This window comes from Anolis carolinensis, chromosome 3 (assembly GCF_035594765.1).
Source record: "Anolis carolinensis isolate JA03-04 chromosome 3, rAnoCar3.1.pri, whole genome shotgun sequence".
NCBI lineage: Eukaryota > Metazoa > Chordata > Lepidosauria > Squamata > Dactyloidae > Anolis > Anolis carolinensis.
The window spans coordinates 241,411,149-241,434,885 of record NC_085843.1 but is presented as its reverse complement, the minus strand read 5'-3'; the positions used below and the strand labels follow the sequence as shown (position 1 = coordinate 241,434,885).

General features: G+C 40.8%; 1 protein-coding gene across 8 annotated transcripts in view; it reads left to right on the top strand.

Moving 5' to 3' along the window:
* ephb1 (EPH receptor B1) overlaps positions 1-23,737 on the top strand; it is an 802,587-nt gene that overhangs the window by 362,999 nt on the left and 415,851 nt on the right. For all 8 annotated transcript variants that reach the window (XM_062976501.1, XM_062976500.1, XM_062976498.1 and 5 more), the window contains exon 5: positions 10,034-10,369. In XM_062976501.1, coding sequence (XP_062832571.1) covers positions 10,034-10,369 — 336 coding nt within the window. The remainder of the gene's footprint in view (positions 1-10,033; positions 10,370-23,737) is intronic.

Sequence of the window (23,737 nt, the reverse complement as noted above, 5' to 3'; positions counted from 1 at the left end):
TCCGTCTTCGACGATTGGGGCTGGCCAGCTCTGGACCTTTTTGCCTCCCCCTCGAATGCTCAACTTCCTCGCTTCGGAGCGAGACTACCTCCAAAATCGACTCCGGGCTGTCTCGGAGACGCGTTTCTCCTCGACTGGACTCTCGAACCCATCTATCTTTTTCCTCCCTTCCCTCTCATCTCGAGGGTAATAGAGAGACTCTATCTAACGACGACATTGGCCATCCTGATCGCCCCTGCATGGCCACGCCAGCCGTGGTACCCAACTCTACTCCGGATGTGTGCGGATCCTCCCCGCACTCTCCCAACTCTCCCTCATCTACTATCTTCACAGAAGGGACAGGTCCTCCACCCCGACGTCCTGTCCCTACACCTGACTGCCTGGAGGATACTTCCTTAAATTCTCTCCACCCAGACCTGCAGGCGATCCTTCGTGCCGCCCATAAGCCAGCCACGTCGAAGGCCTATGCTTACAAGCTTGCAAAATTCCAAACTTTCCTTCAGGACCGACACGTCGATCCCGCCTCTACTTTGATCCCGCTGGTCCTGGACTTCCTACTTTCTCTTGCGGATCGTCAACTCTCTCTGGCCTCGATAAAATCCTATCTCGCTACTCTCTCCTGGCATTTCCAACGTCAGGGACAACCCTCTCTCTTTTCTAACAACCTCATTAAGACCTTTCTTCGAGGTTACAACAACTTGCACCCTCCAGTTCAACCTCCGACTCCCGGATGGAGCCTCGAACTCGTCCTTTCTCAACTAGCTTCAGCTCCCTTTGAACCTATGGCCTCTGCAGACCTTCACCTTCTCTCTTGGAAGACTGCCTTCCTAATCGCTATCACCTCTGCGCGCAGGCCTTCGGAACTGGCTGCTCTCCGGGTGAACGAACCCTATCTCCGTTTCCACCACGACAGGGCTGTTCTTCGCCCGGACATCACCTTCCTACCTAAGGTGGTCTCGGCTTTTCACCTTAACCAGGATATAATACTCCCTGCTTTTTTTCCTAATCCTTCTTCTTCTTTGGAGCGGAGACTCCATCTCCTGGATGTCAGGAGAGCCCTCCTTTTCTACAAGGACAGGACTAAGGACATACGTAAGTCACCTAGACTGTTTGTGGCTTATGCTACCCATAAGCTGGGCGAACCACTTTCTTCTCAAAGACTCTCACACTGGATTGCTCAGACTATCGAACTCGCTTACCAGCTGGCTAAACGCCAACCCCCCTCTTCGATCCGCCCTAGATCAACGAGGGGCCTTTCCACCTCTACTGCCTTCCTGAGGGGCGTCCCTCTTGACTCCATCTGTCGAGCGGCTATCTGGTCCACTCCATCCACCTTTGTTTCACACTACAGGATGGACTCAAAGAACCTCAAGGACTCGGCCTTTGCCAGGTCTATCCTTTCCTCCTGCCTTACCTAACTTTATTTGCCCTACTCAAAACCAGTTTTTTTGGTTATCCTTCTTACAAGCTGACCGTTGTCATTCAGCTTTTATGTACATGATATGTTCATGGGTTCATTAACGTAGTGCTTGTGTACTATACTTACCCACTGCACTGAAATGTATTTCATGAATACCTCTACCTCTGTTTTCAGGAAATGGGTCTATACTTACCTCTGTATTTTCTTACAGACTATCGCTCACATACAATGTTGTGATTGCGTTCTGGGTCCTAATAACAAGGATCGGTTTTTTTGCACTATATGCTGTTGCATCGTTTTCTTTGACTGTTGCACTTGCTTTTTTTGCACCTTGTGCTCAATAAATGTGTTGTTTGGACACTAGACTGGTTATCGGGTTTGCTATCCCACCTACCTACACCTCAGCTTGCTAGTCTCCATTAGTGTGCATTCACAGAGTACACGAAGAAAAAGGACAGGTTGCTTACCTGTAACCGTGTTTCTTCAAGTGTACTCTGTGAATTCACACAATCCCGCCCTTCCTTCCCCACATGCAAACCTCTCCCTTTCTCGCTGCCTTTGCGGCGTAGGAACTGGAGAGCGGGCGCGGAGGGCGCCCTTTATACCCTCTGGGGAGAGGGGCGGGGTTACCGCCAAATTTCAAACTTTAGCTTGGAAGAGTATCTGTTGGAGCCTGCGCAGGCGCAGCGTTCTCCATTAGTGTGAATTCACAGAGTACACTCGAAGAAACACGGTTACAGGTAAGCAACCTGTCCTTATTATATTTTGGCAAAAGCCTTCAGACTTGCATACTATTGGGAAAATGGGTTGGAGGACACCTGGATTAAGAATAAACCAATTACAGTAACACTTTTAAATTGTGTGGGGCCTCATTTGTGTCTCTCTGTATTTTTATGCCATACACATGGTAATAGTTTTTAAGTGCAGCACCATTTTAGTGCATCACATTCAGTACATCACCTTTCCACTGTGTACACAGCAAAGCTTTAACTGCTAGATGGCTCATGACAAATACCTTAACTGTGCTGACGGAGAAAAAAAATGAAATGGAATGGAATTTTCGTTAAAGGATAGCATTTTTCTAGCAATTTTAACAAAATGCTTTCATCTGCAGTAACCATGGCAACAGATCAGAGATGCTCTCTCAAAGTGCCTCTCTGAATGTAATTATGAAGAAAAGGGGAGAGAGAAGGGAAGCGGGGAATTTGGAATGGGGACAGCAGCTGAAAACCCCTTGAGGGCTTGAGTGGAGGTAGGTTGCGGCACATTCAGCAGGTCCATGGATTCATTTTCTTTTCAAGCGAGGTGCTGAAATACTTGCCTCTTAATTATATTCTCTGATCCCTGCGGACTGGACAGAGGAGATCTTTGCCACCGGGGTGTTATTTGCAATGTCGGCAAAGTGTTGGCCAGCAGAGCTGTTTCATGCGGTGAGGGGATTTGTATGTCTTAGACCCCGAAGTAGTGAAGAAAAACCCTAGATAGCCAACTGTCATCAGTTTGCATGACACTCTTTTGATAAAGTCACTCACATCCACACTGAGAACACAATCTTTGGCTGGGGCTGAGAAATGTGCTTGCCCTAGTTCGGTGGATTATTTTCAGCTTCTTTAGCCTCTTGGTGTCAATACATTGCTGGAAAGCTGAAGGCAAACACTTTCTTTTTAGATTTGTGTCAATCTTGTGATTAAAAACTGCCAAGGGGGTTTGCTGTATAGGTAGTGGAGACTGTAACTGCTTCTTTCGATGAAGGCTTTGATCCAGTATGATTAAATGTTATTTAAAAAAAAACAACTTTCTGGGTTATTTATCAACTAGTTTTTAAAGTACTATGGCTGAATAGTTGCAGGGCGTTTTCTTTTTCTTAGGTGTGGGAGGTGGAACCCAATTATTTAGGTACTTTCCAAACTGGGTTCAAGCATGTTCTAAAATTGCAGCAAATGGCAACCTAAGCTTGCAGCCAATCAAGAAGAGCATCCCTGTTGATTTTGGTGTAATGAATCAGTATTGTGTGATAACCTTTTGGAAATACCAGGCTTACATAGGGCTGTGAAGCACTTCCTTGGACCTGGTCCTGTGTGGCTGGACATTCTTCTAACACAGTGGTTCTCAACCTGTGGGTTCCCTGGTGTTTTGGCCTACAATGCCCAGAAATCCCAGCCAGTTTACCAGCTGTTAGGATTTCTGGGAGTTGAAGGCCAAAACATCTGGGGGCCCACAGGTTGAGAACCACTGATCTAATCATACAAAGTTATTTGAAACAGCATGTGTCATGAGCTATTCCTCAACTGTTCTAACAAGATAGTGAGAGGGAGCAATGCTTATTTCCTTGGCCAAACACAGTGGAAGTATTTAGGGTATTAACTTCTATCCTGTTATCTTGTCTTGGAACTGTTGGTACAGTATATCTCATCAGAATTTCATTGTTTGGTGCCATTGAGATGCTGGTGACACCAAATCTACATTTCCTTTCCAGCTGAAGCCTAGAAGGTGGGGAGATTTTTAAGTATTGTTTGGGTAGCTTTGGCCTAGGTATAGGATAACAAGTTGGGAATGAATTCATAAAGAGCAAAATGTTTTACAGTAGGTGGGTAGATTTTTTTTAAGTCAATGCTATAGTCAATTTCAAGAAAAAGAAGGTTTTGTTTATGAACATGAAATTTATTGATATTTGAACTGTAACAGTTCCTTTTCTAAAGTGTTAAAAGAAGGAAGACACATGTAGAAAAAATGTAGCAGCACTTTGAAGACTACCTGGTTTATATTTTAACATGATTGTCCATGGATATGAATCCACTTCTTCAGATGCAGTACTAAAGCCTCAGGTATAAGCATATTGAGACAATTGTGGGAAACTGATATAGAATGTAATAGGATTCAGAAAGATGCAATTCATGACCCTTACCCTATCATGATGACAGAAAAAGTGGTACTGCAGGATTTAGTGATTCTTTTATAGCAATGTATTCCATGATTGAGGAAGTGTAGATGATTTGGATAATGGAATTTAAACTGTAACATAAACATAGACTTTGCAGTAATGTCAGTATAATATATTCTAGTGTATAAGTTGACCTCATATATAAGCTGAAGGCAGGTTTTGAGACCTAAATTGTGGATTTTGATATGACCTATGTCAAGGGTCATTCCAAGCAATGGGGAGCAACTGAAGGGAGCAGCTGCTCCTGGCCACCACAGGGGAGCAGCTGCTTTTGGCCATCACAATTTTTCTGCCCAGGCATTAGAAAAGGCAAGAATCAGTACCATGGTGGAGAAAATAGAGGGGGGTCAGTTCTCTGAGGCAGAGCCGGCCCTAGGTATTTTTCAAGTGTAGGCGAACAGAATTTTGCCCCCCCCCCAAACCAATCACTGAAAAATAAAAGCGTTGGATAAGCGAAAATGTTGGATAATAAGGAGGGATTAAGGAAAAGCCTATTAAACATCAAATTACATTAAGATTTTACCAATTAAGCACCAAAACATCATGTTTTACAACAAATCAACAGAAAAAGCAGTCTCAACTGCGCCCCCGTATGTTTTGTGCCCGAAGCGAAAAGGGTATTTTTAAAATCAGATTCAAGGTACTCACATTGACCCATGAATAAGTTGATCCAGAGATTTTTGACTGATTTTTGACTAACATTTCTAGACTTATACATGAGTATATAAGTTTGAGTATTTCAGCATCCAGAATTCATTAAGGCATGGTGAATTTCAAGTGTGACTAGCAGAATTTCTAGAACAAGATTTCAGATTTCTAGAACTTTAATATTTGGCCTTGAGCCTGGTTTTGAGAATTTTGAAGACATGTACTATAGCTTGATTTCTATTCACTGCCTTAGGAAACAGTAGCACCACTCAGACTGAATCGTGATTGTTTAATTGTTTAATAGAGCTTGGGCCATTATACTATTTGTTTTGCCAGCTTCATGGCCACACTGTTGACTCTCTCTGTTTGTCATTCCTTGTCACCCAGTGATCTTTCATTGTGACACAACTCCTTTCTCAGAATTCACATTATATATGTGTGACTTCGATTACTTCTTCCAACATGGCCCATACTGTATTTGTTCACATTAAGTCTCCATTCATTGATTCCAGTCCTGTTTTTTCAGCATATAAAAACAGGGTTGCACTTAATTCTTACTCTGTAACATGCTTGAAATCATTGCTAGAGTGGTGCTGCCTGCAGATGTGATATATCCATTCTGAACTTAGAGTTCAAGTTGCTAATAAATAATAACTGCATGAAGAGTTGACACAGAAGGAGACCCTTGTAGGACCTCACTAAATACCCATCCTTTCAGTCTGGCATACTGAACCATTAATAACTGATCTCTGCTTCTCACATTTTCTGCTAATCTCTATCTGTTTTTACAATGGGTGGTGTTTCCTGAACCCTAATAACATGTTTCATGGAATGTTATCTTTTACAAAAAAAGGTACTGTATGTCACTTCTCTTTTATTTGCCTATGATGACACGATTCCTATGGATTGCATCAGGTTTGGAGAAGTAGATTTCTAGCAGTGGAAATTTGCAGCTTGAACTCTCATCATATCTCACAAATTGGTGCCTTTTAAATATGTTGTACTAAAATGTCCATTACCCTTGACCATTGGCCATGCTGGCTAGGAGTCATAGTTCGACACAACTTGAGTTAGAAAATGTTGACTTAGAGTGTGGTGATAGCAATAATCTAGACATGATAACCAGATTTCTTTTGTTTTCATGATCTCAGTGTCAGGATCCTCACAGAGAAACACAAATGGAAACGACAAAAACTGGCATCACTACCATATAATGATATTGCTTATTCTACATTGAAATAAATACCAAACCCAGCAGTTGAGAGATTTCATCATATGTTATATACATAATTCCTCAATAAGTAGAATATTTTTCAATATGCTTGTTCAGTACTGTTTCATGTATGAACAGATCATTGCACTATTCATGCCTCTAGAAAGGATTTACGTTATTACCTTAAAAGGGCATGATTCATTAAACCTGAAATGTAGGCAGAGCCAGCCCTAGGTAATTTTGGGGGGTAGGTGAACCAAATCTTCGTGCCCCCCCAAATTTGGTGCCTCCGCCCCACACACACAAACCAATACCTACGAGGTTATAGACACCTGCGTTTTTGAGTCTCCTGAGAAGAGCCTGGCCTTCTTGGAGCCTGGCCTTCCTCGTTCGGCCATTTGGCGAGTGATGGTCCCCAGCGGCGGCAGAAGCGGCGGGGACCATCGCTCGCCAAATGGCCGAATGAGGAAGGCCAGGCTCCAGGAAGACCTAGCTCTTCTAGGGAGACCATGCGAGGTCTCGCGAAGTCTCGTGAGGTTTCACAAGGTCTCCTGAGAAGAGCCTGGCCTTCCTCGTTCGGCTGTTTGGTGAGCAATGGTCCCTGGCAGTGGTAGTGGCAGTGGGGACCATCACTCGCCAAATGGCCAAACAAGGAAGGCCAGGCTCCAGGAAGGCCTAGCTCTTCTAGGGAGACATCGCGAGGTCTCGCGAAGTCTTGTGAGGTCTCCTGAGAAGAGCTAGGCCTTCCTGGAGCCTGGCCTTCCTCGTTCAGCCGTTTGGCAAGCGATGGTCCCCAGCAGCAACGGCAGCACCTGGATGGGGGTGCTGTCGAGGCCTTGACAGCGCCCCCTTTAATGTGCACCCCAAGCGGCAGCTTCAGCCGCTTCAACGAGCCTGAATGTGGGGTATTTAGCCGGGCCTGAATGTGGGGTATTTAGCGCAAATGAAGATCAGTCAGGGACTGTTTATTTAGAGAGAAAAGATGCAATGTAGATTATTGCTTTTTTGTTTTTCTGGTGAAAGAGTGGGTATTCAAAATGTGGTGCCTCCAAATGGTAGTGCTCCTTGTGCTATCAGTATTCCTGATTCCTCTCTTTAATTACTACTAGTACAACTACTATTACTTCCTCTTCGTACTCTTGTTTCTCCTCTTCTTTCACTTCTCCCCCCTTTTCTTTTTCTTCTTTAGTGGAGAGAAGAACAAATAAGAGAGCAAACTCAAGACAGTTATAAAGGGAAGACTTGACAGTCCAGATTTCTCCCAAAGAACATAGTTATATGTCTACATTTGTGTTGACCTTGAAGTCAATTCTTCTCATCAGCGCCCTGCTCATTTTTTCCTCCAGTGGCTATTCTGCAGTTCTGTCCTTCTCTCTCTCTCTCTCTCTTCATATTCTCTGTGGCTTCTTTATCTTTGCCTTGCTGTTCATCTTGCTGTCATTCACTGTCTCACATTTTAGACATACTGCTATTGTAGTCCCTTTCTCTTAGAGTCTAGCTATAGATCAAGCATATGTCCAGGAAATGAGTTGGGGAAGGACAAAAGGGCAATTCTAGACTTCAAAGGCATACTCCATTTTTTTGACCTCCATGCCTTCTAGATGGGCATTATAATGATTTTCTTTTAATTGTGCTTTCTGACCGTTTTCTTTAATGTTTGCTATCAAAATGGTTGATTCAACCTGTTTGGCTCATTCTGGCCAACTATGTATGTACATGTAAATTTGTGTGAATTAAGAAACATAAGGGATATTAATTGGGGGATATGGTTGTGAGATTGATTATTTAAATGAAGTAAGATCTCATAGAATTGAAATGATGAGCCTGTAATCTTAGAATCCTTAGCAAATCCAACAGTCCAGAAACCTTTAGTGAATTGGTGGGGTCCATAAAACAATGGGGAAAACTGGAACAGCTTTAAAAATGTGCAATATGCTTGTCACAGATGGGGACAGCTGAGTGCTAGATTTGCTGCAAAAGGGACCCTATGACATCAGGCATTTATCTGTATTAAAGTAAATACTTTAATGTCATGCCAGTGGCAGCATATGTGGAGTAGTGGTTTGAATGCTGAAATGGGACAGGAGAGATTCGGGTTCTAGTACCCACTGGATCTGTCACTCTACCACAGCCTAACATGCCATATGGGGTTGTTGGTATAAGGATGATATGGGGAAGATAAGAGTGGTGGTTTTCACCATTAGTCACTGAAAGAAAAATTGATAGAATTTTTATAAATAAATAATGAGCATTCTAAAAGCAACTGTCCAAATATCTGAGACCAAAATATGCTGCAAGCAGAGAGCAAGTGCTCTGCAGTATTCTGTTTACAAAGCTCAACATCCTCGGTGATCCAAATCAATGAGTCAACACAAATCAATGCAAGAAAGAAGGAAAATATTCTAACTGTTGCAGACCTAGTTGTTAGCCTTAGGACCTCTTTACACAGCCCCTGGGGCTGTTCCGTTTCACTGGCAGACACTGGGAAGACGGCAGGTGCACGGGTTGCCCCCTGGCATCCACACTCCCTCTCTTCATCCCCCATGGGGATGGGACAAGGCATATTGGAACCCTGTCCCTGTCTGCATCATCTGGGTGAAATGGTGGCAGTGTTCTTTGCCACATTACCCTTTTCCCCATTATGGGGGGGGGGGGGATTGGGTAGTTCCATTGGAGCTGAACAAAATACACTTTCCTCTCTATTGTGGCATTCCACTTCAGGGGTAATGGGGCGGGCCCAAGCCAGCGTCATCTGATGGCACTCAGCAGACCCCATCCTGAAGAGGGAAAAGGGACCATAAAAACCCCATGCGAAGAGATCTTGAGTAATCAGAGAAATTTCTGGTGACTCATACTGGCTCTGTTGGCTGCTGTAAATTATTCGGTAATTTTAATGCATTTTAGTTGATTAGATTTTTATTATTCTGCAAGTGTGATTGATTTAGCTCAGGCATGGTCAAACTTCTACCCTCCGGGTGTTTTGGACTTCAACTCCCATAACTCCTAACAGAAATTCCTATTTCTTCAGTTAAGATAATTACTGAAATTTTGAAGAGGGCACATGTTCATATCAAGTATTGGACAAAACTCTCAGTTAGGTGAGAAGAGAAAACCTTTTGTCTCCTTGGGTTCTTTCTAATGGGAAGTCACAAGAGGTACTACCTATGTATGTGTGTGTGTGTGTGTGTATGTATGTGTGTGTGTGTGTGTGTGTGTGTGTGTGTGTATATATATATATATATATATATATATATATATATATATATATAGTTCCCTCACTTATCACAGGGGTTACATTCCAGGACCACCCGCAATAAGTGAAAATCCGTGAAGTAGGGACACTATATTTATTTTAATATTTATACCTTATATTTAGTAGTTAGGTGGCCTTTCTCTCTTTTGTAAGCCTGTTTTGCCCTGTAGTCTGGTGAGGTGGGCAGCAATTTGGCAGAGAAGGCTGTAAACCTGCAACTCCCAGGCCAGTGAAGCCTTCCTGGAAGAGGGGGAGGGGCGAGGGTGCATGTGCAAAAGGCAGGCACCGCTGCTGCCTAGTCCGTGAGTTGCTTTGTGTTGTTTAATTGGTTAGTTTGATAGATAGATACCACTTTTGATTAGCATTAAGGTCCAAGGCATTCTGAGAGTGTCTTTGACCACAAAAAAAATCCCGCAAAACAGTGAGGGAGCGAAAAGTGAACTGCGAAGTAGCGAGGGAACACTGTATCAGATCCAAGGTTTTCTAATCTGTACCATTTCAGCAAAAGTATCCACTCGATGGCATCCAGACATTTATCTGCATAAACTTTACTTACAGGTGTTCCTTCAGGGCCTCGCAATGTGATCTCTATAGTCAACGAGACATCAATTATACTAGAATGGCATCCACCTCGAGAGACAGGAGGCCGTGAGGATGTAACTTACAACATTGTCTGCAAGAAGTGTCGATCAGATCGCCGTAGCTGCTCCCGCTGTGATGACAATGTGGAATTTGTACCAAGGCAGTTGGGCCTCACAGAAACCCGTGTTTTCATCAGCAACTTATGGGCCCACACACCATATACTTTTGAGATCCAGGCAGTGAATGGAGTTTCTAACAAAAGTCCATTCCCACCACAGCATGTCTCTGTGAACATCACCACCAATCAAGCTGGTAAGTGCCACAATTGCTGTTTTATAGCTCTTATGTGCTTGACATGAACTAACAACGTCAAGGTAATTTTAAGACATCACATCTGTGTCTGATAATTTAGTAATATTAACAATTTGCAATGGGTTTCCAGAAAAATATGTCATTTTTTTCCAGTTTTCTTTCTCCCATGTGTATTTGCATGCATGAGCCTTCAGGTCGCTTGTCACCTTATAGCAACCCTTTTAATTTTATAGAGTTTTCTTAGAAAACGAACATTCAGAGGCGTTTCTTCCTCTGAAATACAGCCTACAGCTTCAGATATTCATTTGAAATTTTCCATCCAAGTTCTAACCAGAAATTATCCTATTTAGTTTACAAGATCAGCTGGGATCTGGTGCCTTTTGGGTAGGTTCCCTCCCCCATTTTGCTGGGAAAATACTTTTAACTATTTCTCTAATTGGAGAACCTATGGGATAGGTGACTTTGGGTCTGGAACATTTAGCAAAATGCAGTATAGCACACATCATTTTCTCTCCTCAGCAGGTTGACCAGTCAAGGGGCAGCATACATTTTGGGAACTGCAGGCAACTGGGAGCCACTCTGCATTTTAATCACTTATTTTGCACTGTGGCATGGTTGTGAAATTTTAAATAATTGTAGCCTGTTCCTGCAACTATTGTAAAGTAAAGCCATCACAGAGCAAGCAGGCCTAAGGCAAGAACATGTTCCCTGATGACAAAGTGCTGTATTTAGAGTACTGGACCTTCTGAGATGCTCTTCTCAGAAACACCATCAAGAAAGGTGCCTGGATATACATTGCAGATGAAGAACAACTCAATAGCAAAGTCACACAGAAATGATTTCATCCAGAGTTTATCTAATCTTCATTTTCTCCCATCCAGATTCATTTCTAATAGATACTAGTAATTCCAGAGGGGTTTTTTTTGCAATGGCAAAAAAAATTACAAGAAGTTGTAAAGAATATGGGGAGTTAAGCAGATGACAACAGATCTGGGTGTATGTGTACATGAATTCTGCATATCAGTCCAAAAAAAAAAAGTGAGGAAAGGACAACTACCAGGTGGTGACCCTGGCTGAAAGCTTAATGAAGGGAAGAACTGACAGTTGAATGCAACAATAGATGACAATCTGTTTTGACTGCAGAAAGGGGATGGTAATTTCTGCTTTGTTTAAGACATGCAAAAAGGAAATTCTTTGTTAATTCCACTCCCATAGGAGAGTACGCAAAAGAAACCTGGTGTAAATATTTCAGCATCCTGTCTGTCAGGAATCAGAACTCTGTCAAGTTGTCATGTTAAGTTTGTGCCTGCCTGATGTCATTTCTATCTCTAACCAAGTACTATCCAACTTACCTCTTTCATTTGTGCTCTTTTGTCTGTTTTGCCTGCTTTTTCCTTTTCCCCTCCACTTTAACTGTATCCACCCACCCACTTGCTTGACCATTCACATAAAGGAACTTCCCTCTCCCCAATAAGCCAAGAGCTTTAATATGACCCGCATGTAAAGAGGTCAAATAATAATTTGGTCTGTTGTCTAATCTTGGATTCTCAAGAGTGCAATCTAACTTTACTCTCCTCATTATTGTTGAGATCTTCCTATGGAGCATTTGCTTTCCCTTTTAGGTATTGTTTCCTATGATCTGCTTGTCTGCTGTCTCCCAACTCACCATCTGTCCATTCACTTCCTCCCCTTCACTATTTTTGCCACAGGCCACCATTATTTTGAAAACTTGATATTGGTATTGTTTTTAGACATGGCTTGTAATTATCCAGCTGATGCACATTTGTTGTCGGTGCTTTTAAGGATGTGAATGATGCATAAAAGACCACAAGGATTTTTTTTTTTTGCAATAAGAGATGACGTGTTAGCACCCAACACTTGTTTAAACAGGACAAAATGGGATGCCAAACACTAGAAGCATTTAAAGAAAGGTTAATAGGAAGGCACAGAAAGAATCGAATGTGCAGATTTGGCAGTGATTCAGATATGGATGCTTAACAGTTTAGTTTTGCTGTCCTCCCTTCTTTTTTTGTTTTGTTGCTGACCTAAAAACGCAATTCATTTCTAACTGCAAGAGTGATTGCCTATGCAGACAATAATGGTAAAAGCACATTATTATAGGCAGCTGTATCCCCATGCGTTCACTTTCAATTGTGTGTGGGGTGTGCGTACATTCAGAGTCCACATGGGGCTTTATTAAAACCATGCCTGAAAAAGCAGGCTCCCAGTAATGACAAATGATGTAGAAAATTGCTTGCTCTGATCCTACAAAAAATAGTATTTATGTCAACTCTCTTCTCTTTAATTAGTCTAATTAAGCAATTTTAACAGAAACAAACTTGAACGCCTTTCTCAGGTTCAAAGGAACTGATCAGTACCCTTATCTTAGCCATCTGTCTGCCCATTCACCCATATTATCCATCTTCACACTACTTTACTTTTCAACTGGTAACAGCTATCTCTCCATCTGTCCATCTTGCCATCCCAATAACCCTCCACCCAATGAGTTTTTATTTAATTGTTTGTATTTTCGGGACACATTTTCATTTTATTCCCAGCTTTTGATGGGTCTGGATGCTTCTTTTATGTGGTTTTGAAAATGTCTGTATTGCTCACAGTTTTGACCTCTTGTATGGACAGTGATTGCATTGTGAAATATTGCAAACTGGTCTTATTTCCTGTGATACTGGGCTGCAAAATACAATTATAGCACACTGAATATTTTCAATGACCAAGTTATAATAATTTCTGTAAATGAATACAAGGTGGTTTGTTTCCATTTATCTCTCTCTTTCTCTCATCCTCCCTCCCAATCTGCCTTATGTGTGTGTATAAGCTATTTCAAGCTACAGGTCTGTTTCCTCTGGAAATCTTGCACTCTCATTTAGCAAAACCCTCTAGATTTTGGCATCCATGTTTTAAAAAGCATTCCTCCACCATCACCACCACCACCATCATCATCTCCAAACAGTTGCAGTATTATCTTTACCCATTGTGTATTACTTGTCACATCACACTGTTTCAGGAAACATTTTTTTTTTGGCTTAGGGACAAAAGATGAATTTATTTCATTTTCATTTTTAATGTAAACTGGCCTAATTTATTCTTCTTGAAATAATATATGAAATGAGATGTCATATTTTACCTCTCAAAAGTTTTCAGTGCATGTCTCTGATCAAAAATTTCATACATTTGGGGAAATCATATAGAAAAAAACAAACGTTAAAGACATCTGCTAGAAAAAAATATATAAATATTAAGTGGTACTGTGTACAAGCCTTCATCTGAATTTTCATGCAAACAAAAATGCTCACCAAGATGGGCACAAAACCAGAAGCCCTGGAATTCCACAGGCAGTTAGTGGAATCATGGTGTTCTAATTATCTAGTCTGAAAGGGTCCCTTGTTGCTAAGGCAGTTCATTTTCCTGCTTTCTGTAACTGCTCAAGAAATAAGAAGCAAGAATAGAGTCAGAAATAACCTTTATAAGCCCATCTCCCCACTTGAAGAGGGTAGTCCAGCTGAAGAGTCAGGGGTATGGACAGTATTAGTAGAGGAAGGGCTGTACTTAGAGAGGTGGCCCTAGTAAGGTAATCTTACCAATCTCTCATCTGTATTTTAAAGGGCGTTAAAAAGTAAAATTCAAAGATAAGAGCATTTTTTAACATTCCTTATATGCTTTGTAAGAGTAAGATCTCATAGAAAAAAATTCGATTTCTCCTTACAGTGCATCTATACACACATAATTCTTTTGTCAAAAAAGCAGTCATCCTCAGAGCTTGTAAAATGATTTTTAAAAATCACAACTCCCAGAATCCCTGGTCAGTATGGTCAATCTTATATTGGACTGGAATCCAAAATATGTCAGTACCATGCCACTGCATTTTGGCTGTTATGTACATGCAATTTGATCTTATCCCTTCAGGTGGAAATGCACAATTAGAAATTACACGTAAACACAAAAGGAAAATGACAAACATATCCTTCCTTCTGATATCCATGTAAATCCACCTATGGTCATAAAATCAGCTCTTTTACAAGTGATATTGTCTATAAACCTCCCCACTCATAAGAAGTGAATTGATAACAGTGTAAAAGCATTTCCTGTATGCCTGTCTGAAACACAAGGCACAAAACATATCAGAAGACACCACAGTCGTTCACATTATCAGCTCAAATACAAGCCCCTAGACCAGTGGTTCTCAACCTGTGGGTCCCCAGATGTTTTGGCCTTTAACTCCCAGGAATCCTAACAGCTGGTAAAGTGGCTGGGATTTATGCGAGTTGTAGGCCAAAAGACCTGGGGACCCACAGGTTGAGAACCACTGCCCTAGACATTCTGACAAAGGTTCAATTCCCTTACTATACTCATACCCACTGATTCATGTGTGATTGTGAAGAAGTTAAAAGGAGTTATACTGGAACAAGCCATGTTCAGTTATCGTTGGGTTACAAGTGAGTGAAGGATCCTTGAGGTGAGTGGAAATTACATCTTGGATGCAAGCTCAAACCATTAAGCTAGGAAATAACTAAACAAATAAAGGTTTGTTTTATACACTAAACAGACAATTATGTATGCTAACAGCAAGTCCATGTTTGCATTTTTCTGCAAAATTCAAATGGCCTTTTGCTTAAATGAACTATATGGAAATGTTTGTTTACGGTGCATTAACAGACCTTCCCAGAACATAATATGAGCTATTATGTTTTGCAGTGTTCTTTACACACACCATTGTTTTAGGTCCCTTCTACACTGCCAGATAATCCAGAATATCAAGGCAGATAATCCACATTATCTGCTTTGAACTGGATTATCTGAGTCTACACTACCATATAATTCAGTTCAAAGCAGATAATCTGGATTTTATACAGCTGTGTAGAATGGATTTAGAAATACAGTTCTCTTAATTCCTGCTTTCATCTTGTTTTTATGTGGCTTTAAAAATACATTACACTTCAGTTTAATCCTTGCCCTTTGTGCAATGATGCTGGGCAATTTGTCTGCATGAGCAAACATGAGGAAGCTTCCATGCTTCCGCCTGTCCACCTGCACACCAATTTGATGCTGCTCATCTTTGTGGCATTATCCATGTTAAACAGGCAGGAGCATCGAGGGGGTTGTGAGCGTGGCAATTAACAAAACAGCAATCAAGCTAAGTGTTTAATTTCAGAAAATTATCATCTTCTCTGAGCGGATGTGGAAAGATTTTTTAAAAAATTAAAAACACAGGATTAAATGTGCTGTGTAAACAAAGGCAGCACTGGACTGTCACCATTGTCTATCGGAAAGAATGAGCAGTCACAATTCTAAGTGAATTCCTGAACACTCTGATTGCTTGACCCACAGTGGAGGAGCAGCATAAAAATAAGACTCAAATCATTAACATCCAGTTGGAAGATCTCCTGCCCAGAGGCTGTATTGCATATAAGTAATTTGTGTTACAACTTGCATTTCCAAATGTGTAGTGGGTTGTGCATACTAAAGGATTTAGGATGCAAAATGATGGGGTGTACTCCAGTTTGATAATAATCATAATAATTTTAACTATATTAATAGTAACAGGTAGCAGCAGTAATTGATCATTGTTGTTGTTGCCACTGTTGATGCATTTATGTGCTGAGGTTTTGTCCTCAGATGGCTTGCAAACAATGAAATGCAACAATTAAATGAATGAAATAAATACAATAGCTCATGCTTGATCCAAGGATGCTTGGCATCAAATGGATGCTGAAGTGGATGGAATGATAATACGGTGCCTTCCTTGGCTTTGCTTATTCATATCTATGTAATCCCCTGTTATCTTTAGAGGATACCTTCCAAGAACCTCTGTAGATGCCTGAAAATGCAGGCAGTATGAAATCCTGTATCAGTAATATTTTGGAATGTGGTTGACTGGGTGTCATTGAAACCATGGAAATCAAAATTGTGGGTAAGGTTAGGGGTGTGCACATATTTATTTGGACTGAAACTAATTCAAAAATTTCAGGCATTTATTTGCTAGATCCCTGAAAACAGGTGGTGGTGGTGGTGGGGGGGGGGGGGGGGACTGGCAGAAACAAATTAAGAGAGCTGTATTTTTCAGCTACTAGAGATGATGAGGTTAACTGCAGATCCTGGAATAAAGGGCAGTGTAGATCCAGCCAGTGCTGGAAACACCCTGCATCCTTTTGAATCTCTAGTCAAAGGATTTTGTTGCCATTTTGGACTTTCAGAATGTTTTACACCTCATGGATTATTTTACAACAGTTTGGGTCCCGCCTATCTTTGCAACCGCATATTTTTCCATGAACCAGCATGGGCTCTAAGATCTGCTGGGGAGGCCCTTCTCTTGCTCCCGCCACGGTCACAAGCACGGTTGGTGGGGACAAGAGAGAGGGCCTTCTAAGTGGTGGTCCTCCAGTTCTGGAGCTCTCTCCCCAGGGAAATTAGGCTAGCACCCACTCTATCCACCTTCTGCAGGGACCTCAAAACCTGGATGTTCCAGCCCAAAATGATCATTACAGTGAACTCAGCACTTTACTCCAGTCCCAGCACAAGCCCATGCCCAGCACTCTCCAATTTCTGATCTTGCCCCAACACTCTTTGCACAAACCCATGGCCAGTTCTCTCCAATTTCTGATCTTTCCCAATCTGGTTATTGATTGTTGTTTTGATTCATTTTAATGGATGTTTTTATATTTTGCTGTTTTTATTGTTTAATCAGATTGGTATATGTGTATTATCTTTTAAAATGTGTTTTAGGTCATAAACTTTGTTGTTCTGGGCCTGTTCTCGCTTGTAAGCCGCCTCAAGTCCCTTCGGGAAGATGGTGGCGGGATATAAAAATAACTTATTATAACTCACTTCACTGTGAAAGAGCTGTATTTATAAGCCTGAGCAGGGTAATTCCCATGCTCTCTTCCTCATAGTGAGACTGTGAGGCTGAGACAGGTTGAATTTTGCTATTTCCCCAAGCCATTTTCTTGGTGACCTTACCCCAATGTTCCTATTTACCTCCATAGGGAAAAAACATAGTAATACTGTATTATCAAACTTGTCAGAGCTAGGTGTATCCTTATATCAGGAAAACCTGAATTCAAATCACCACCCAACTCTGAAACAGTCTGTGGAAGTTTGAAGGGGCGTGGTGGCAGTCTAATAAAACAAATGTTAACACACTAATATTTCCCCCTCTTTATTGTCTCTGCCTAAACAGTCTGAAAGTTATTTGAAAAGCTGTGAACAGTTTTTGTAAGATGAATGTGTGTATCACAGGCAATACTGTATATATTTATTTAAAAAACTTTCATACCCCACTTTTATATGCACTCAAGTCAACTTAATAAAAGAAGAAGTATTTTAAGAAGCCTAATGATAGAATAACATACTGTGGTAACAGAAAAGCTAAAGCTGTTATGGAGAAAAATCCAGCAATTATGCTGTCATTTGTCATACCTCTTCAGCTTTCTCAAACACATAGCAATATCTTCCAGAAATGAAATTTTCACAACAGAAAACAACACAGAGAAACTGATTCAAAGGGGGCTTTGTGACAGAAGGTTCTATAATGCTCACCATTCAAATGCATTGTACAGCTGTTCCATCTTTCTTCCTTGACTGGTTTTCTCTGATAAGAAAAAAAAAAGATGAAAGAAACAGCAAGAAAACATTGAAGGATGCAAACTGAAGACATGGATTGAAGTCCCACATCTCAGTAGGGATTTGAAGAAATCTTGCTAAATTAGTTCTTGCTGGCAAGACAGACTACCCCAACATATCAAGGCAGCTTGTTGAAAGTTTGTTAACTCCAGCAAGATTTCTCACCTCCTGCATGTAAATAGGACTACAGTGTGCTTTTCTGGTAATAGTTTCTGTAATTTGTAAACAAATGTCTGTCTATGAAATTAGCATCCTTTCCCTTTGTTAAGCAGTGGCTATGCACATGAGCACTCACATGCACAGCAATCACAGAAAGACAGACTGGTGAACAGAAACAACCTATCTGATTATGGCAGTTTGTAATAGACCATGCAAGCTGTTGTAGCTAAGGTATACAATTTGAGCAATTTCTGCAATTTGCTCAAAAATAGTAATCACAAAAGAAAAAGATCTCCTGAGATGGACAGAGAATACCCCACATGAGAGGAGAAATGTTTTGAGATGTGAGGATGAGACAAGTGAGGATTTACATCCTTGTGATGATGTCTAGACCTTCCATCAAGTTCCATGAAAGAGGTGTTATGCTGACACACACGCAGAATTCCTTCATTGAAGAAAACGTTTCTAACATCATTGTTTTCAATTAAGCAGGATAAAACAAAATTGATCATGCCAAGATTATTTGAGTGCCGATGAGCAAATTTCCTCCTATTTGATTCAGAATCAGAGTTCCAGCGTGTATTTCTTAACTGATTCATAATGCTATTTGTGATGCATCTTAGACTTTCAAATCAATGGCCAACACACATTTTGATGCCTCAAATGTTAGCCCTATTTTGAGGTATATCAGACATGCTGATTCCAAAAATGGCACCGGTTTCCCCCTATCAGCTATAGTTTTTGAGATACAGAACACATGGCATGTACCATAAATATGATGTATTTATTGGTAGTTTTAAAGTTTTAATGTTTTATGGGACCTTAAGTCGGGAAAGGTGCGGTATAAATTTATTAAATAATTAAGTAATACTAGTTTTTATCTGCTCACCCATAAAAAATCATGATAATTATATCTAAGAAGATAGACTGATGTGACCTATCCAATGCAATTTTCTGAATCAGTACTCCAAACAACTCCAGAAACAGACCTAAAAAATCAAGACACAAATAATTTTTTTGTTGTGCTGTATATTCTTTGTCCAAGTTCTGGACATTAATAATAGCTGAGACCAAGAAATGTTCACCAGGGATTGTTTACGGCTGCAGATGTGTTTAAGCAGGCACAGAGAAACTCTGGAGCAAGAACGAGCAATTTTCTAAGGATGGAGGGTTGCATTCAACACCCTAGCAGCCTGATTCATAATGGAGAGCACTCTGCTGTTGAATCACTAAGTTTGCCACCATACTGAAAATGCTTGCGATATGACAGCAGCAGCCCCCCACACACACACACACATTTATGTTGAAAATAAAGTAAACAGATCACATGCACCCTGTTTTAAAGAATAAGCAAGGACTTAATTTCTTCATGTGGATGGTAGTGGTAGCAGCAACAGCAAAACTTCAATTTATGTTGGAAAAAAATCAACCAGCCACTTTAAAAAACCACACAGATTTATTCATTCAAGATATCATGTGTACATGCAGTTGGACTGCATGCATACCTTTGTTTTCACAACCATGAACCGAATAGACTAATTTCATTTCAGACAATCATATTAAGTTGATTCTGTAGCTTCTGTAGCTGAACCTATCATGCATAAGACAGCAACAGGAGTACAGAGATTTGAGTTGGGAAAGCTTGTTTTAGCTAAATTCAGGAATTGGCTAGCTTGTATTTCTCAAAAAGCATGCGATCTCTCACCATCCTTCCAAATTCCAAATCTACTACCACATTGCCAATTATAGTGGTTTCATGGTAACAAAAGGACATTTTTTTCTATTTAAAAAAAGTAGAACAAGGGAGTATTTGTCCTTTTTGATGGAGAAAAACAGAACCATACTCCTGACATCTTGGAAAAACAAGTCTACTTTAAAAAGTGATCATTGCTTATTTTTTTTCAATAGAAATTGAAGCTTCCCTGCTGCTGCTATTACCACCTCATGTCCATGAAATGTGCATGCAATCTTAAAATGTGCAATTGCCTTCATTAGTTTATAAGCATAAAGTTGTTCTTCAGCTCCTTTAGGTAGGATCTTGGCCATAGGAACATAGGAAAGTGCCTTATACTGGGTCATAGTATTTATCTATCTAGCCATGTGTTGTTGACTGTGCAACTCCCCAGCATTTCAGACTGGTTTTTTTTTTTAACCAATTTCAGAATTTTCCAGGTATTAAACCTGGATTCTTTCAAGTGGATAGCACCGGAAAAGGGTCAGTTTCCAGCCTTGGCATTGCTGCCTCAAGTATTGCTTATAAAAGAACTATGTACTACCTTATATTTGTTATACAAGGGAGTTTATGCATTGTCTGCTACCTGACTCCTTATTTACTTTACTTTTAAGCCTTTAGTACTAAAATATACATCTAGAACTTTCATTGTTAAAAGAAAATTAAACTAATGTCAGGTTATTTCTTGAAGGGCAACAGTCCTAATTCCAAGTTGAAATTCAGCAGGAGAGCTTCCTTAAATTTGTTCAAAGCTCCTTCTACTAAGATACTCTTGAAACCTGAGCCAGAGAAAAGCAGTCATGGGAAGAGGTTGCATGGATCCAAGAACTCATTTCCTGCTACTATGTAACTGTTTAATGCATCTTACATCTTGAATCAGAAATACAACCAGAATGTAACCTCTATGACATATGGTTAAACCCTTAGTGTCAGGTCATGGCTGTTTTAGTTCAGATGTTTGATTGGAAATGACATGCACAGGATTTTAGTGCCAAAGCTCTATTCAACATTAAACATGTGTCACAGTGAATAGAATGGGTACTTTCATACTTTTCCAGACCTCTTTAGTTTGTATATATGTATTAGGCTTGTCCGATCGATGGAAAAATTGTTTCAATTCTCGTTTCTAAAGTAGGGGGTGCCGGCTCTTCGATATAGAAATTATTTCTAAATGTTTCACCCAAAATTTTCGGATATTTCCGAAAATTCATAATGCTTCTAAAATGTTTCTAAAATGGCGGACGCGCATGCGCAATAGCAAAAAAACAGGAAACCAGGGGGGGACTTTTCTGGGGGTCTCCTGCCCTCATTTCTTGAGCTATCCTCATCAAATGTGGTACAGTGGGAGATCACATTCAACACTCTTTGCTCAACAAATTGCAGAACATTTCCTGTCTCCTATGATTTTTGGCAAATTTTCATAACTTTTTATAATACATTATTTTTCAATATTTGAAGAAACCTGTTCCTGGTTTGAAAGTCTTATTTCCTGTTCAATTGGGTTCTTATCACTGTAAAAGTCCCTCTTCTACTTGTGTAGACTTTGGATTAGAAACGCAGCACACGCCAAGCAATGCCTTGGCAGGAGTGCCACTGTCCTTTGGAAACTATAAATTGCCTTTGAACCTTTTGATCAATGGTGCCACTGGCTGACCTTGTGATTGCAAAAATGAAACTCTGGCTGAGTACTTTGGATTAGAAATGCAGCACACGCCAAGCAATGCCTTGACAGGATTGGCAACGTCCTTTGGAAACTATAAATTGCTGTGGACCCTCTATTGAATCAAATCAATGTCTGACTTTGTGATTGCAGAAATAAAACTCAGCCCAAGGCTTGAGAATAGAAACGGAGCGCGAGGGAAGCAATGCCTTGGCAGGCGTGCCCACGTCCTTTGGAAACTATAAATTGCTGTGGACCCTCTATTGAATCAAATCAATGTCTGACTTTGTGATTGCAGAAATAAAACTCAGTCCAAGGCTTGGGAATAGAAACGGAGTGCGAGGGAAGCAATGCCTTGGCGGGTGCCCTACGTCCTTTGGAAACTATTTCTTCCAATGTACCCTTTAGGTTTGAAAACAATGTGTGTCTTTGTGATTGCTGCAATAACACTCAGCCCGGGGGCTTGGGATTACAAACTGAGCAGATGTCCTTAGGAAACTATAATTTTCTAGTTCCCCCCTTTCAGGATTGGAAAGAAGGGCTTATGTGGTGAATGATTCCAAAAAAGAAAAAAAGAAAGGCAAAGGGTCTCCCTCAGGAGTAGGAAAGGAAAGCAAAAGCACCCCTACCGCTTACAGGGACACAGACGTCCTTTGGAAAATAAAAGTTCCCTAAAGCCAGCCACAGCAAGGACTCTGCCCCAAGCCAATTTCCCCCCAAAGAAACACAATATCGAACCAGCAACAACAGACACTCTACCCCAGTCACTTAGCCCTCTCTCCCCCAAGCAAGCAAGCAGCTTCCCAGCGCGCGCGAAACACCCTCTCTCCTCGGTATCCTAGCCCAGAATGGCTTGGCTCCGTTGCGGAGGACGCGGATGCGGAGGACGCTAGCCCCCACCTTTTTCAGCCATCGTGGAAGACTCTGATTGGCCAGGGAGCGGTAGCCATGTTAGGCTGCGCTAGGCTCCCATTCATGTTAGGTTGCAGAAACAAAAAAATAAATAAAAAATAATTTTTAATAAATATTTTAAAAAAAATTTGGAAGGAAAAAATTTAACGAAAATTTTAAGAAACAATTAGAGAATGGGCCAACGATGGTTCGAATTACATTGCCAGTTGCGCCCAGGGAAAACGTTTCAATACTCGTTTTAAAAAACAAGAACAATACGAAATAATTACGAAACGAGAAACATAACGAATATTTGGACAACCCTAATATGTATGCTCATATTGCTTCACAATGTTTGCCCTCTTTAGAGTATCTCAGTCTTCTAGTGTGTTCAAAAAATTGCATCTTGCAGGTAGAGAATATTCAGATAGGATGGCTTTTAATATCCTTTTCATGTCACCATGTCGAGTGATTCTTACATACCACCTCATCACACTAGGGGATTTGGGCTTCTTGCTGCTCTTCAGGGACAGGGCCTGCTAAGTGCCATCACATGACTCAGGCTGTGGTTTCACCCCATCAATAATAAGCTGTATTTTGGTTAGCTACATCTGAGCAACCCACTTTTTTGGCTCTTTCCTCTATCTGATGAGAACAGGGACAGGGTGCCAATGCCTTGTTGTGATTGCTAGTAAAAAAGAAAAAGAAGGGGCGGGTGGGGGCCTCATGTGTATGATGGGGTCTATAGTCTCAATGAAGTTTACTGGGAATCCCATGACAACTATAGATTCTATGAACATATTTTGATCAGTAGGAAGTTTAAGGAACCAATGTTTTTATATAGAGGATTACTCTTACAAACTATTAGAATAGTGGCATGGTTGTATCTGCCATTAAACTGGGAATGCTGTTTATCATGACCAGTGGAATAATACATAACAGAGCATTTAGAAGACTCTCATGGTTAGTCCATGGGGAGCCCTCAAGTCATACTGCAGTGGGCTTTAAAATGAGACACTTTGATGTCCCAGGAGGACTAGGCAGGAAATTAACTTGTTTAATGAAGCAGAAATTACATTGTCTTGTTTCTTTGTGGACTTCCATGCACAGCAGGGATTAAAAAATAAAGGCAGAAGGTGGTTGTTCCACATGGTCCTTCCTGATACAAATGGACTAGAAGAGATTTATTCTCAACAATTGCCAAGAGTGGTTGTTTGGAAAAGCATACTAGCAATATCATGCCCGTTGTCTCTTTTTAACGGATCACAAATATTTCATGTTTTTCTTG